This window comes from Phyllobates terribilis, unplaced genomic scaffold (genome assembly GCF_046119375.1).
Source record: "Phyllobates terribilis strain yellow unplaced genomic scaffold, ASM4611937v1 Scaffold_2__4_contigs__length_985480577, whole genome shotgun sequence".
NCBI classification, from domain to species: Eukaryota; Metazoa; Chordata; class Amphibia; order Anura; family Dendrobatidae; genus Phyllobates; species Phyllobates terribilis.
In genome coordinates, this window is record NW_027362762.1 from 363,329,280 (window position 1) to 363,343,563 (window position 14,284).

Genomic DNA, 14,284 nt, shown 5'->3' on the forward strand with positions numbered 1-14,284 from the left:
CGGCAGCTCAATCAACTCCCTAAACACAGTGCCCGGGAAGCTGCACGCAGTGCGCTCCACAGCAGCAGGACGGGAGCCGGAAGATGCCGGACCAGGGCCGCGGCGGTGAGGGGAACGACGTCTCTTCCTGGCAGGAGGCAGAGACGCCGATGCTACAGTACCCCCCCCCCCTTTACTTCCCCTCTTCTTTAAGCCCGAAATAAATTTTTCAAGAAGATGAGGGGCATGAATGTTCTCTCTGGGTTCCCAAGACCTCTCCTCCAGGCCAAACCCCTTCTAATTCACAAGAAAGAAAGTCTTTCCTCTTACCCTCTTGGTGGCCAAAATGTTTTCTACCTCAAAGACATCCTCATCGGAGACTGGAGCTGGAGTGGTACCTGGATCGTCAGAGAAGGAATTAAGGATAACAGGTTTGAGGAGGGATACATGAAAGGAGCTGGGAATTCGTAAGGTGGCCGGGAGTTTCAGCTTGTAGCCCACGGGATTGATTTGGTTCACAACCTCGAACGGACCGATGAACCGCGGGCCCAACTTATAGGAAGGTATCTTGAGACGAACATATTTGGAGGAAAGCCAGACCTTGTCTCCCGGACGGAATTGAGGTGGATCCAGACGTCTATTATCAGCATGTCTCTTCATCCACTCGGAAGACTGAAGAAGTGCAGATCTGGTGTCCTCCTAAATAACAGAAAATTCGCTGACAAGAGACTCCGGGGGTGTTGACCGTAGACCAGAAAGAACCGGCATTTAGAAGAAGACTCGCTCTCATGGTTATTATAGGAGAACTCGGCCCAGGACAAGAGCTCAACCCAATCGTTATGGTGAGCATTGACGAAGTGCCGGAGAAAGCTTGTAAGGACCTGGTTGATACGCTCCCCTTGACCATTGTATTGAGGGTGATAAGCAGAGGAAAAATCCAAGGAGACATCCAGCTGCCTGCACGTAGCTCTCCAGAAGCGCGAAGTGAAGTGAACCCCGCGATCAGACACAATGTGGAGGGGTAGGCTGTGAAGACGAAAGATGTGATGGATGAAGTCCTTAGCCAGCACAGATGCAGATGAAAGACCAGGCAGAGGGATGAAGTGGGCCATTTTAGAAAAGCTGCCAGCGACCACCCAAATGACTGTGCAACCGTCAGAAACCAGGGAGATCCGTAATGAAGTCCATAACAATGTGTTGCCAGAGCCTTAGCAAAACCCGACGAACATCCCTCCGATGTGTGGGTAGATCCGGAAAGAAGACCAAGATATCATCCAGGAACACCACCACGCAAGAATACAGGAGATCACGGAAGATGTCATTAACCAGCTCCTGGAAGATGGCTGGAGCATTACAGAGACCAAAGGGCATCACGCGGTATTCGTAGTGACCGTCCCGGGTGTTGAATGCTGTCTTCCACTCGTCTCCCTGGCGGATCCGGAACCAAATTGTACGCCCCACGAAGATCGAGCTTGGTGTAGATCTTCGCGCCTTTAAGGCGGTCGAACAGCTCTGAGATGAGAGGCAGGGGGTACTTATTTTTGATGCTAATCTGGTTAAGGCCCCTGTAATTGATACAGGGACGTAGAGAGCAATCTTTCTTCTTAATGAAGAAGAATCCTGCTCCAGCCGGGGAGGTAGATTTCTGGATGAATCCCCTAGCAAGATTTTCTTCTATATACTCAGCCATGGCCCGGGTCTCAGCCAGCGACAAGGGGTAGATACGCCCGCGGGGAGGAGAAGCACCAGGTACCAGGTCGATGGGGCAATCATACGGCCTATGAGGTGGTAGTGTCTCTGCCTCCTTTTTGTCGAATACGTCCGCATAGGACCAGTAGGGTGTCGGCAGACCAGGTAGATTAGCCGGAGTAGACGGAGGTCGAGCTGCATGAACCGGATCCAGGCAGGACTCATGGCATTCCTGCCCCCAACGGAGCACTTCACCAGACCTCCAATTCAGGACGGGTTCTTGTCTCTGTAGCCAGGATAGACCAAGCAAGAGGGAGTGAGAGAGACCAGACAGCACACGAAAGGAGATCCTCTCCGAGTGCAGCATTCCCACCTGAAGGGTTACAGGCTCTGTGACGAGCAAGATGGTCTCCGGAAGAAGTCTCCCATCCATGAAGGCGACCGCCAACGGTTCAGTCAGACATATGGTGAGAATCTGATACCGCTCCACTACAGCCTGTGAAATGAGATTCCCAGCGGCTCCGGAATCCAGGTGGGCAGTCTCAAAGAAGCGGGTTTCACCACTGGAAATAGAAACAGATAGAGTCAAGGATGGAGAGGATTTATTCTTGCCTAGGACGACCTCTCCAAGTGGTCCTAGACACTGGAGTTTCCCAACTTCACTGGGCAGGAACGGATCAAATGCTCTTTAATGCCACAGTAGAAGCAACTTCCCTCAGCTCGGCGTGTCTCCAGGCGAGACTTGACCATCTTGGTTTGGTCAATTTGCATAGGCTCTGGGGAACGTGCCCGAGGAGTTGCTGGTTGCGAGGCTGGGCTTTGGAATACAGGAGCGAGACACGGAAATCTTCTCTCCCGGGTAGTCTCCTTAGCTTGTTCCAAAAAACGGATGTCAATTCGGGTAGCTAATGACAACAGGTCGTCCAGGGTAGAAGGAATGCAACGACCGGCTAGCTCGTCCTTGATCCATCTGGAAAGACCCTCCCTGAAGGTGGACACCAGGGCCTCCTTGTTCCAGGCAAGCTCAGATGCAAGGGTATGGAAACGTATGGCATACTGGCCCACGGTGAGATTCCCTTTGCGGAGGCCGAGAAGTGAAGAGGCAGTAGAAGATTTTCGTCCGGGCTCATCAAAGACCTTCCGGAAGGCAGCGAAGAAAGCCTGAAGATCAGACACCAGGGGGTCCCCTCTTTCCCACAGAGGGTTAAGCCATGCCAAGGCCTCCCCGGTGAGGTGAGACATGATGAACGTCACCTTCGCACGGTCAGAGGGGAACTGATGTGCCAGGAGTTCAAAGTTCAGCGAGCACTGGTTCAAGAAGCCCCGACATAAGACGGATCACCACCAAAACGTGGGGGCACAGAGAGCCAGGGTCCCGAGCCAGGTGCCATAGCGCCACTGATTTGAGGTGCCGCCAAAGCGGGTGCTGCTAGGCTGGAGACGGACACTGACTGGGTGGACAGCGTGTCCAGGCGGGAGTTGACAGTCCGCAGGTAGGACAGGATAGTCTCCTGTTGGGATCTCTGACGTGAGACCTCCTGGTACAGGTCAGAGAGCAAAGGAGCCTGGGGGCCACCGGGTTTCATGGCCTGTGCAAACTGTTACCGGTCCGGGTGGTGGAACCTCTATGCTTCGGTGCAAGTAGGGACCAGAGGGGCGTGACTAAGTACCTACTCGGCCTGACCAAGGTCGCACGGCGGCTCAATCGACTCCGTGAACCAGGGAGGGACCGAGCAGGGGGACCAGGTGCCACTCTGTGACCGACCTTGTGTGAGAGCAGGTGACTCCCATGGGTCCGATGGCAGGAACTGACCGTTACAGTGGATGAGCACAGCAGGAAGGCTGACGGGTGGTCCAGGTAGACAACCTAGCGGGCACGACAGGTAACAGGCAGGTGCTCCAGGTAGGCAGGCAGGCGGGCACAACAGGTAACAGACAGGTGTTTCCAGGTAAGCAGGGTGGTGGGCACAGCAGGTAACTGGCAGGTACTTTCAGGTAGACAGGCTGGCGGGCACGACAGGTTACTGACAGGTGTTTCCTGGTAAGCATGCTGGTGAACACGGCAGGAAACTGGCAGCAGACTGTCAAGCAGGACTGACAGGCAGACTGGCGGGCAGGACTGACAGGCAGCGTGACCTGAGGGCTGAAGCAAGAGTTAGCACACGGAACAACAACCATTGCACAGGCACCTCCATATTGGAGGAGGTGCTTTAAATAGGGGAAATCCTCCGGCCATTGGCCGGGGACTTTTTAGGATGACGCGCATGGCCCCTTTAAGAGGGAGGGAGCGCGCGCCCTTGGCACAGTGCCCATGAAGCTGCGTGCAGTGTGCACCACAGCAGCAGGACAGGAGCCGGAAGACGCCGGACCAGGGCCACGGCAATGAGGGAACAGCGTCTCTGCCTGGCAGGAGGCAGAGATGCCGATGCTACATTATATGTGACGTCCTTAAGAATTTCCCTGGTTTTCACTTCTTAACATCCACGGACTACTCTGCTGGGAATCCCCAGGTTACAACTCGCATATTATGCGTTGCTTACAGTGGCTAACATATAGAAGATTCAAAATTTTCTGTACTGAAGCAGAAGACACAAGGCATAGTAACAAATGTGGAGGTTAAAGCAGATGGAATTCTTTCCATTGGTGCATGGCCAGAAGGTCAGAACATTAGGAATAATTGATTGGAAGAAGGTGAGAGCAAGCATCAGACAGTTAGATGTAGTATGGAGATATAATGGGTCAATGCTAAGAGATACGAAAATTCCAAACACCCTTAAACCGTTCAGATACCCAATAGATCTGATTGCATACTCCTTGAGAATTACAGAAATAAAATGTGCTTTATAAACTTATCTTTTAGGCTGTGCTTCACTGACATTTTTGCCCATTCATTAAGGGTTTTTGGTATTTTTTACAAGTATACTATAATGTGCAGTGCTAATCTTGCTTGTGCATTGGAAACCCAACAGACCCTCTTATGTTATCTATTTGAAAATATTTTACAAATGGAAGTCGTGACAGCGAGTAGCAAAAATCAAAGTAGACTCTCACCAGCAGGATTGGACACTTATTTACCTGACCCCTACAATTTCCATGTCTTAAGTAAAGGCAGCAGATTTCTCTGTGCCATGATTGCATTTTGAGGTTCACTCTGCCTTTGGGAAAGTTGCATAGTACCAGTGTGATCTGGAGCCTTCCTTTACAAACTATAACAATAACAGGGCTCTACTCGATGGTATGTACACTCAAGCTCTCATTATTTGTGTTTGTGTTTTTGCCCACATTGCACCATTGACCAAAAATGTAATTTTGTGGTAAACTGTCACTGAAAAAAATAATCCATATATTAGGCTAAGTATTTTGTCTTATGACATGAGAACTGAGATTAAGTTTTCACACTAGAATTATTAACATGTTACTTTGTTTTAACCTCCGATTTTAACATCAATGGATGTTCAACTAAGCAGCCACTATATGAAAATATATGTAATAACATGAACAGCAGTTTTTTTTTAATTTCATTCAGACTGTCTACTTATCATGTCCAGTCATATTTTTTATAAAAAAATGTGAAATATTCAGGGACATCAAAGAAAAAAAAACGTTTATGCATTTTTCATTACTGGCTGCCTGGGAATGGCACACTTTAGACTTTACACTGTCAAAGCTACGGGACTCAGGAGCTAAAAGACTTTTTTTTGTCCTTTAGTTCTCAACTTTAAAGTGTTCCTCGGATCCAGCAAAATCTAAAAGCATAAACATTTATAGCAACTACTTAACACTACACTACTTAAAAACTTACAATTTATACTTTACAATGGCTTTAGATAACAATAAACGCATTTACGATTAATTTGAAAATAATCTCGCTTTGAATTTTCTAAGCTAAAGTAGTTAATGGTAATGAATAGACTCAGGCAGCTATAGATTTCCTCCAGTTTTATTTAGCACTGGTTTTGGTAAATGCTCCCAAATAGGTTAATGTACAGTCCTTTAGAAAACAAAAAAATAAATATAGTGATGTTACAGTGGGTTGTACAATATTGAAAACTTAGTTCTGCTAGTCCAAACACATAGTGATAGCGAATTTAGACTGTGAGTCCCAATGGGGACAGTGATGATGATTTTGATGACGTGCTTTGTAAACTAATGGTGCTATATAAGCAAGTAAAATAAATAAATAAATAAATTAAATCTACAATATTGGGTTAGATACTTGAGAGTAGAGCTGCATGCATTGATTTCAGTTTGCTGAGAAAATTGCATTGGTTATTTTTTTTTGTCTCAGCTTTTTGACAGATAAATAAGAGTAAATGGCAGCGAAAGGATTAGACATTGTTCATTCTAGAACATTTTGAATGTAGAATCGACTTAATGTCTATTTTTCTCTAGTATTTATCTACAAGGTACACTCTGTGTTTTGTGCTTACAATTCCAGACTGATTAAAGAATACATTGATCATGTTCTTCTGCCTGACTAGTGCCCTTGTTATGTAAAAAACTAAAAAAAAAATCAGTAGAAATTCGTTCTAGTGAGTCATTTCTGCACTCTTGTTTTTTTTTTAATGAAAACTACTTTGATATAACAGCAAAAACAACAAATGCAATTTTAGAACAATTGCAGTGTATTAAAAATATGCTTATGTCACTTCTGTGTTATGTTTTGAGGGAAATAAAAAAAACTATTAATAAAAATTATAATAGACTATAAGGCTGCCTTCACGTGGTTTTCCAGTGATCTGTGAAAAATAAATGCTTCAGGGTTACAACCTGTGAACGTAGCCTTAGAACCTTCTTATACTTGCCGTGCAATCTACTTTTTTGACAGAGCGGACAATGGTATCCATCAATTTCTGCTGTGACAATAATATGATGCAAATGCTAAATAATTTCATGGAGTAAATGTGGTATATATTTTAAGAATTTTTTAAGATTACGGGTGCACCTGTCACTTATAATGTATCCTCCAGTTCTGAGAATCGTACAACATATTGTATTTATTTCTTTAATTGTACCTTTTTTATTCATTTTAATTACATGAGAATAAATGTTAGTGCAGGTCTATCTCATAGAAACTCTATATGGTAGGACATAGAATCTTGATTGTTCGATTTTATCCTAAATTTGATGCACAAGATGTACAGGATTTCATGAACATAACATCAAAGAGGCTTAATTTTTGCTTTTCTAGTTGAGAGAAGCATCAAGGGCGGACACATAGTCTGAGCACAGGGGCCCAAAGGAGTTGCAGACCATTTAGAACTACATTTCCAGATGTAAAAAATTGTCAACAGGGCCTTGATCTGTGTGCTAGCTAGTCTATGGCACTAGGATGTTAAAGGGTTTGTACCAAAATATGAAGTCATCACCTATCCAAAGGATATGGATAATTTTCTGTTGGCTGGTGGTCTGACCACTGTGACCCCAATGATACTGAGAACGGAGATTTGAAGAGCTCTATCTAAATGGAGCAACAGACTCGCATGCGCACCTCCACTCCATTTATTCTCAATGGGACCTCTAGAGATTCAGAAGTGCTTAGCAGTCTCCGACAGGGAGGCGGTCTATACAAACTTCTATCACGGGCTTTTTACTCCCAGTTTCCATAACTTGGCAGCATTTTATAACTTCAGGTCTATTAATTAATAGCTCAAAAGTATTATATTGTTTGAGTTGGATCCCTAGAAAAATACAGCAAGAGGGCAGCCTTGTCCCTAATTTCACAGATTCTTCCCACTTTCTTATCTCCTATAAAATGCAATGACCTTCAATCACAATTTAGGGAGATGAAATGAGAGCGATAGTTTTAGCCCGACCTTCTTGACCCTCTGACTCTCTTGGATAGCAGCAGACACTGTATAATGCAGCAACCATCAGTCCTAAATGAGGGAGATGTAATGAGGCAGCCGAGATTGGAGCATTATTATACTGTATTCAATGGACTTTAGGTATAGCAGACTCTTGATTCTTTTTAGTGACCTATTACATACTCTGCAGAATATCATTCTGTCCTGTTTGGTATAATCATTCAGTTACCCAGAGCTCAGGCACAGAAAGAGCCACGGAAAATCTGCCAGCTGTCAAATGTTACCTAAAATTGGATTCAGTTGGGAAAATTACTTAGTCCCCTCTACTAAAAAATGCATATTAAAGGTTAATAGGGGAATGGGAGTTTAATAAAATATTTGTATGCAACATTTATCATGAATGGATTTCTGAAGGTAATATGAAAGTTTCTTTTTAATTATGGCATTTTAGTTGTTTAATATTTTCCACGCTATTTGATTACCTTCTTAATTTGTAGTAAGGGTAGTTAGTATGATTTCCAGGTTAAAACCTCAAATTATCACAGGCATGACAAGCAACATGATTAAAAATGCAAAGAGAAAAGAAAGAGAAGGGAGATGCTGTCACCTCCTATTTGAGAGTGTACTTTGAAGAACATTCATCCGTGAAGTACTTTCATTAGAAAAGGCCTTTGATCACATTTCAACCATCAGTGAATTTATTTCCTTGAATTTGACATTGAAGTATAAAAAATATTCCATCTTTTTTTTTCTTACACATTTCAGATCAAGAACAGACCATGCATCGACTTAGTGCATCTGTTCTGCGGCATTCCATCAATAAAGAGCCAGCCTTCTGTCTGCCCCTGAAGCAAACACAAGGTATTTATTTTAGGCGTCTTGGCTTGATATTCTTGAAGAAATAGCAGAATGGTTTCATCATCTTACTTTATGTGCAGGTGTTTTGCCCTTTATTTGTGGTATACAGAAATCTTGTGTCTGCTTTTATATTGCAAACATCTGTAATATACTTAGAATGATACATTTTGAATACCTTATCTTTTTATAATAATCACTATTTCTTGATTTGTCCTCTTTCTCTGTATTTTGCTCATAACAAAACTTTACTCTAAGGCTATGTTCATATCATGTTTGACCCTACTTTCAGTGGCTCCATTGGGGCTTACGTCCGAACCCCTGCAAAAGAGAATTCGAGCGTATGCGCTAACAAGGCCATTGACTATAATGATGCAGACAGAGTTGCAGTGTGCTATGTCGTACATTATTTTCAGCCATATACTCCTATTAGAAGCGGGCACCAAGATGTAGTAGATTATGTCTTGCTGCCAGCCTCAACTAGGCTTATACGGCCAAAAGTGATGTACGGCAGAGCACACTATGACTCCATCTGCATCATTATAGTCAATGGCCCCTTTAGCGCATACACCCAAATCCCATTTTGCAGAAGTTCAAACGTAAGCCCTGATGAAGCCACTGTACGTCAAATGTGATGTGAGCCTAGCTAATAGTATGGGATACTTCTGCTACTCAAATTACTCCTATCAAAAGTACATGCCAGGGAAATATTAGGGTAGAGCAAGCCAGTGATCCAATTCCATGCTGCTTCTCCAAGGCTAAGTTTGCACCTAGCATATTTCAGATTTTTCTGGTGAAAAACACAATACCCTGATGTAAATCTTATTTCCACTTGCGCACATATATCATTTTACTGCCTGCTGCATTTTTTAGACCACAGCCTCATCTATTTGTAGCACATTTGCTATATTTCCTCCAAATTCCTCTGTAATGTTCAACTATGATGAATGCCATTTAAAATAAACCAATGCCTTTTAGCTTCCTCCTAACTAGGCAGTTTTATATGTCTGTGCTTTAGATTTTTTCCTCCACTTTTTCCAAGAGCCATAACCTTTTTTGTTTTCTGTCGATATAGCCATGTGAGGACTTGTTTTTTGTAGGACGAGGTGTAGTTTTGAATGACATCATATATTTTACCATTCCATGTACTGGAAAGCAGGAAAAATAAATTCTAAGTGCAGGAAAATTGCAAAAAAAAATTAATTCTGCAATAATTTTTCCTTTTTTATGGCATTCATTTAACTGTACAATTTTCCTGGCTGTATGATTCTCCAAGACAGTACGATTATAGCGATTGTAAACATGTATAATTTTTTTTTTTCAAGCGGTGAAAAAAAAATCTGAAATTTGTTAAACATAAATTTGCATATCTCGTAATTTTCCAAGCCCTTAAACATTTTCATTTTTATATAAAAGGTAGAGACTAATGGCCTGAGGGCCAGAAACGTGTAACCTGTGTTTCTTTCCTATGTGATTTTATGTGCACACTGCTTGGTGTTTTTTACTCTTGTACAAAGAATTCAACAATAAATCTATGGATTTTATAGCAAGCCCTTCTATAGCAAGCCCTTGGGGGTGACAATGACTATCAGGGCACAGCGGGTTCATCGCTGGACGTATAACCGGGACAAACCACTTCGCTCCAAAATGTTTGACCTGTTGCACCTGGTCCAGAAGTTGCTGAAGCCAGAGTCCTCTATGCTTGCGCAGATGGTAGAGCCATTTTGTGCACTCCATACCGAGGTCCATACAGACTTGTGTTGCCCAGGGGGATCCCCAGAATGCGGATGAACTGATCGGACAGGTCGAGGGATACCAGGTGGTTGAAGGTTCTTTGGGAAGACAGCCCAATCCATACTGGTGGTACCAGCACGGGATGGAGGCCCAAAAGGGGGTGGGGCATCCAAGTCCAAAGGGGCGAGGGAGGTGGTGCCCAAGGTTCCTACGGGTGATGTTTGCTGGAGGTGCCACGGCCCAGGCCATATAGCCGCCCATTGTCCCCTGACCTCCGAGCCGATGGACTGCAACATAGGACGCCGTTGTTCATATTATGCATATCCGGTCTGCAGTGTGAACTCTCCACTCAGCGAGGGGCCACAAGCATGTTCCGTGGAGGTGAATGGTGGGCAGGTAACGGCACTGCTAGACTCTGGGAGTCTCGTGACCCTTGTGAGGGCCACCCTTCCTCTCACACTGATCCCAGGGAAAAAAAGTCAGCATACGGTGCATCCATGGTGATGCTAAGGACTACCCTATGGCCAGAGTGGACATTGAAACGGCCCACAGTACTGAGTCCCCCAAGGTCGGCGTCGTTCTGGACTTGTTGCACCCTCTAATTATAGGCCGGGACATTTGTTTATTTTGGGATCTTTGGGGGCAGGATTCTGGGTTTGCTGGTTTAGATAGGAAACCAGTTAACCCTGATGGGGTAACACCACACCCAGAGTCAGACAGGTTTCCCTTTTGTGTTCTTGTGGGGGGTGAGGAGGTAGTGTCCCCTGAGTCTGATATTCCAGAGTTAGGGGTGACCAGTGAGACTTTTGGGTCTGCCCAACACAGGGACCTATGGGGTTGTGGGGTTGCACAGGAGCCGGGGGCTGACACAATGTTTCCCTATTTTATGGTGAGTGGGGAGTTGTTGTACCGGGACACGAAAGTGAGGGAAGAGCCGGGGAACAGTTAATAGTGCTGGGTCCCTATAGACAGAAGGTGTTGGACATGGCCCATTCGCATATCTTGGGGGGACATCTAGGGGTTTAAAAAATGCAGGAATGGATTATGCAAAGGTTCTATTGGCCTGGGTGTCACCGGGAAATACTAAAGTATTTCTGGTCCTGCCCTACGTGTCAGCTAACCGCCCCCACCTCTAACTTTCGAAGTCCCCTCGTGCCATTGCCCATTATTGAAGTGACGTTCGAGAGAATTGCCATGGACTTGGTCGATCCCCTAGTTAAATCTGCTCGTGGGCATCAATATATCTTGGTCATCCTGGACTATGCCACACGTTATCCGGAAGCAATTCCCCTGAGAAACTCCTCCGCAAAGAGTATAGCCCGCGATTTTGTCCACGTTTTCTCCCGGACAGGTTTACCAAATGAGATCCTGACCAGCCAGGGAACACCTTTTATGAGTAAAGTGATAAGGGAGTTATGCAAGGTCCTGCAAATCTCCCAGCTAAGAACTTCAGTGTACCATCTTCAGACAGATGGTCTGGTGGGGAAGTTTAATAAAATGCTAAAGAGTATGCTGAGGAAGGCCATTGAAAAGGATGGTAGAGACTGAGACTGTCTCCTACTGTATCTGTTGTTCTCCATTTGAGAGGTTCCACAGTCATCTACGGGGTTCTCGCCATTCAAACTCCTCTATGGCCGACATCCGCGAGGTCTCCTGGATATAGCCAAGGAAACCTGGGAAGCCGAGGTCACGCCCCACAGAAGCATCATCGAGCATGTGGCACTGATGCAGCAGAGGATTGCAAAGGTGATGCCCATCGTAAAAGGACATCTCCTTCAGGCACAAGAAGCTCAGGCCAGGGTCTACAACCGGTCAGCCAGAGTGAAGCAATTCAGTCCGGAAGACCGAGTCCTCGTGCTAATTCCTACAGTGGAGATTAAGTTCTTGGCCAAATTGCAAGGGCCGTATGAGGTGGTGGAGAAGCTTGGTGATGTGAACTACAAGGTTCATCAACCGGGACGACGTAAGCCGTACCAGATATACCACGTCAACCTCATCAAGCCGTGGCAAGACAGGGGGCTGTGGAAGCTCCATGCTTGCTGGGCAAGCCAGAAGGTGACGTTGGAGGAGTCACAAAAGCGGAAACGCTAACGAAGGCCCAGAAACAGCAGTGTTGAGAGTTCCTGCAGAAAAACCGGTATCTGTTCTCAGAATTGCCGGGCTGCACAAGGGTCATAGAACACAAGGTTCAGAAGGAACCACATGTGCGGGTGAACTTGAAGCCCTATCGGATACCTGAGGCCCAACGAGAGTTGATCTCCAAAGAGGTGGCTTGTATGCTGAAACTTGGTGTCATTGAAGAATCCAAGAGCGGTTGGTCGAGCCCAATCGTCTTGGTCCCAAAGCCCGATGGTGAGTGGAGATTTTGCAACAACTATTGGAAGTTGAATGAAGTCTCCAAATTTGACGCATATCCCATGCCACGCATCAATGAGCTGATTGAGAGGCTTGGGCCAGTAAGGTACATAACCACCTTGGATTTGACAAAGGGATGTAGGAGAAGACTGCGTTTTCTATGCCGGGTGGCTACTTCCAGTGGGTCCGGATGCCGTTTGGACTGCAGGGGGCCCCTGCAACCTTCCAGAGAGCTATGGATCGAATTCTTGCACCCCATAAGCAATATACCACGGCATACCTGGACGATACTGTTATCTTCAGCCTAGACTGGGAGAGTCATCTGGAAAAGGTCCAGGCGGTGTTCGATGCTCTCAGGAAGGCAGGGTTTTCAATAAACCCAAAGAAATGTGCCATGGGGAAAGAAGAAGCCAAATACCTGGGTTATATGGTTAGTAGAGGCGAGATCAACCCCCAAATTAGTAAAGTGGAGGCAATCCAAACCTGGCCGAGACCGCTGTCAAAAAAGCAGGTTAGAGCCTTCCTGGGGATTGTGGGACACTACAGGAGGTTCATCCCAAACTTCGCCATGATGGCCGCACCCCTGACCGACCTCCTTAACTGGATGAAATTGGCTATGGCCAAGTGGACTGCAGAGGTGGAGTCAGCCTTTCAAGAAATGAAGGTGGCACTATTAGCAACCAGTTCTGGTGGCACCCGACTTTAAGAAAGAGTTTATACTCCAAACGGACGCCTCAGATGTCAGTTTGGGAGCAGTCCTTTAATTTTACCGCTATTATGAAGTACTATATATCCCGAAAAAACAGTCTCAGAATCAGTGGGATCCGTTGAAGCGTTCCAGAGTTATTACCTCATAAAGTGACAGTGGTCAGATTTAAAAAATGACGCCTTGTCATTAACCTACAAAGTGGCTCGGTCCTTAAGGGGTTAATCAGTGATTGTGGTTTATCACACTTTCTGTGTTTGTTTGCCTACTGAATTTTTGGGGGTTGACCACAGGTTCTCAATGGGATTAACATCTTGGGAGATTTCTTTCTGTGGACCCACTATTTCAATGTTTTGTTCACTGAGCCACTTAGCTATCACTGTTGCTTTGTAACATGCTGCTCTGCCATGCTGGGAAAATCATTATTCATAACCAAATTGCTCCTGAATTGTTGGCAGAAAATTGGTCTTTAAGGATTTTTAGATACTAATCCTATCCCTTATTCATTGCAGTGTTTTTCTCTTGGATGAAAAGCAACCTCGCACATGAATTGTCTCAGGATGCTTTACTGATGGCATGGCACAATCTTTCTTCCATATGTCCTTAACAATCTGAAGGAGATTTCATCACAGAAAATAAATGTACCCCAGTCCTCTGCAGTCAAATCCCTGTACTTCCTTCAAAATGTCAATTTGCAGGAATTGCAGGGATTGGACTGTAGTGAACTTGAAGAATGATTATAAAGAGAAGAAATGGTGAGCTCGACCAAGAGTAATGACAGGTCAATAGTAAAGCATCCTGAGACCATTCATGTGTAAGGTTGCTTTTCATCCAGGGGATTTGCGATTATCAAATTTTTGCCTAAAAATACTGCCATGAATAAGGATTGGTATCTAGACATCCTTCAAGAGCAACTTCTCCAAATAATCCAGGACCATTTGGTGATGAACAATGGTTTTTCCATCATTTGGAGCACCATGTTTCAATGAAAAGTGATAACTAAGTGGCTCGGTGAACAAATTATTGAAATTTTAGATCCCATGACCAGGAAACTCAAGAGATCCCAATCCCAATGAGAACTTATGGTCAGTCTTTAAAAAGCAGTTAGACAAACACATAGACATTGTGATAAACAATCAGAATTTGGGGAAAAAGATGA

The 14,284-nt window shown here is 44.9% G+C and overlaps 1 protein-coding gene across 2 annotated transcripts in view; it reads left to right on the plus strand.

Annotated features, from left to right (window-relative positions):
* The window catches only part of CFAP47 (cilia and flagella associated protein 47), a 1,117,227-nt gene that overhangs the window by 786,696 nt on the left and 316,247 nt on the right, over nucleotides 1-14,284 (plus strand). For both annotated transcript variants that reach the window (XM_073664712.1, XM_073664711.1), the window contains exon 58: nucleotides 8,241-8,336. In XM_073664712.1, the coding sequence (XP_073520813.1) occupies nucleotides 8,241-8,336 (96 nt within the window). The remainder of the gene's footprint in view (nucleotides 1-8,240; nucleotides 8,337-14,284) is intronic.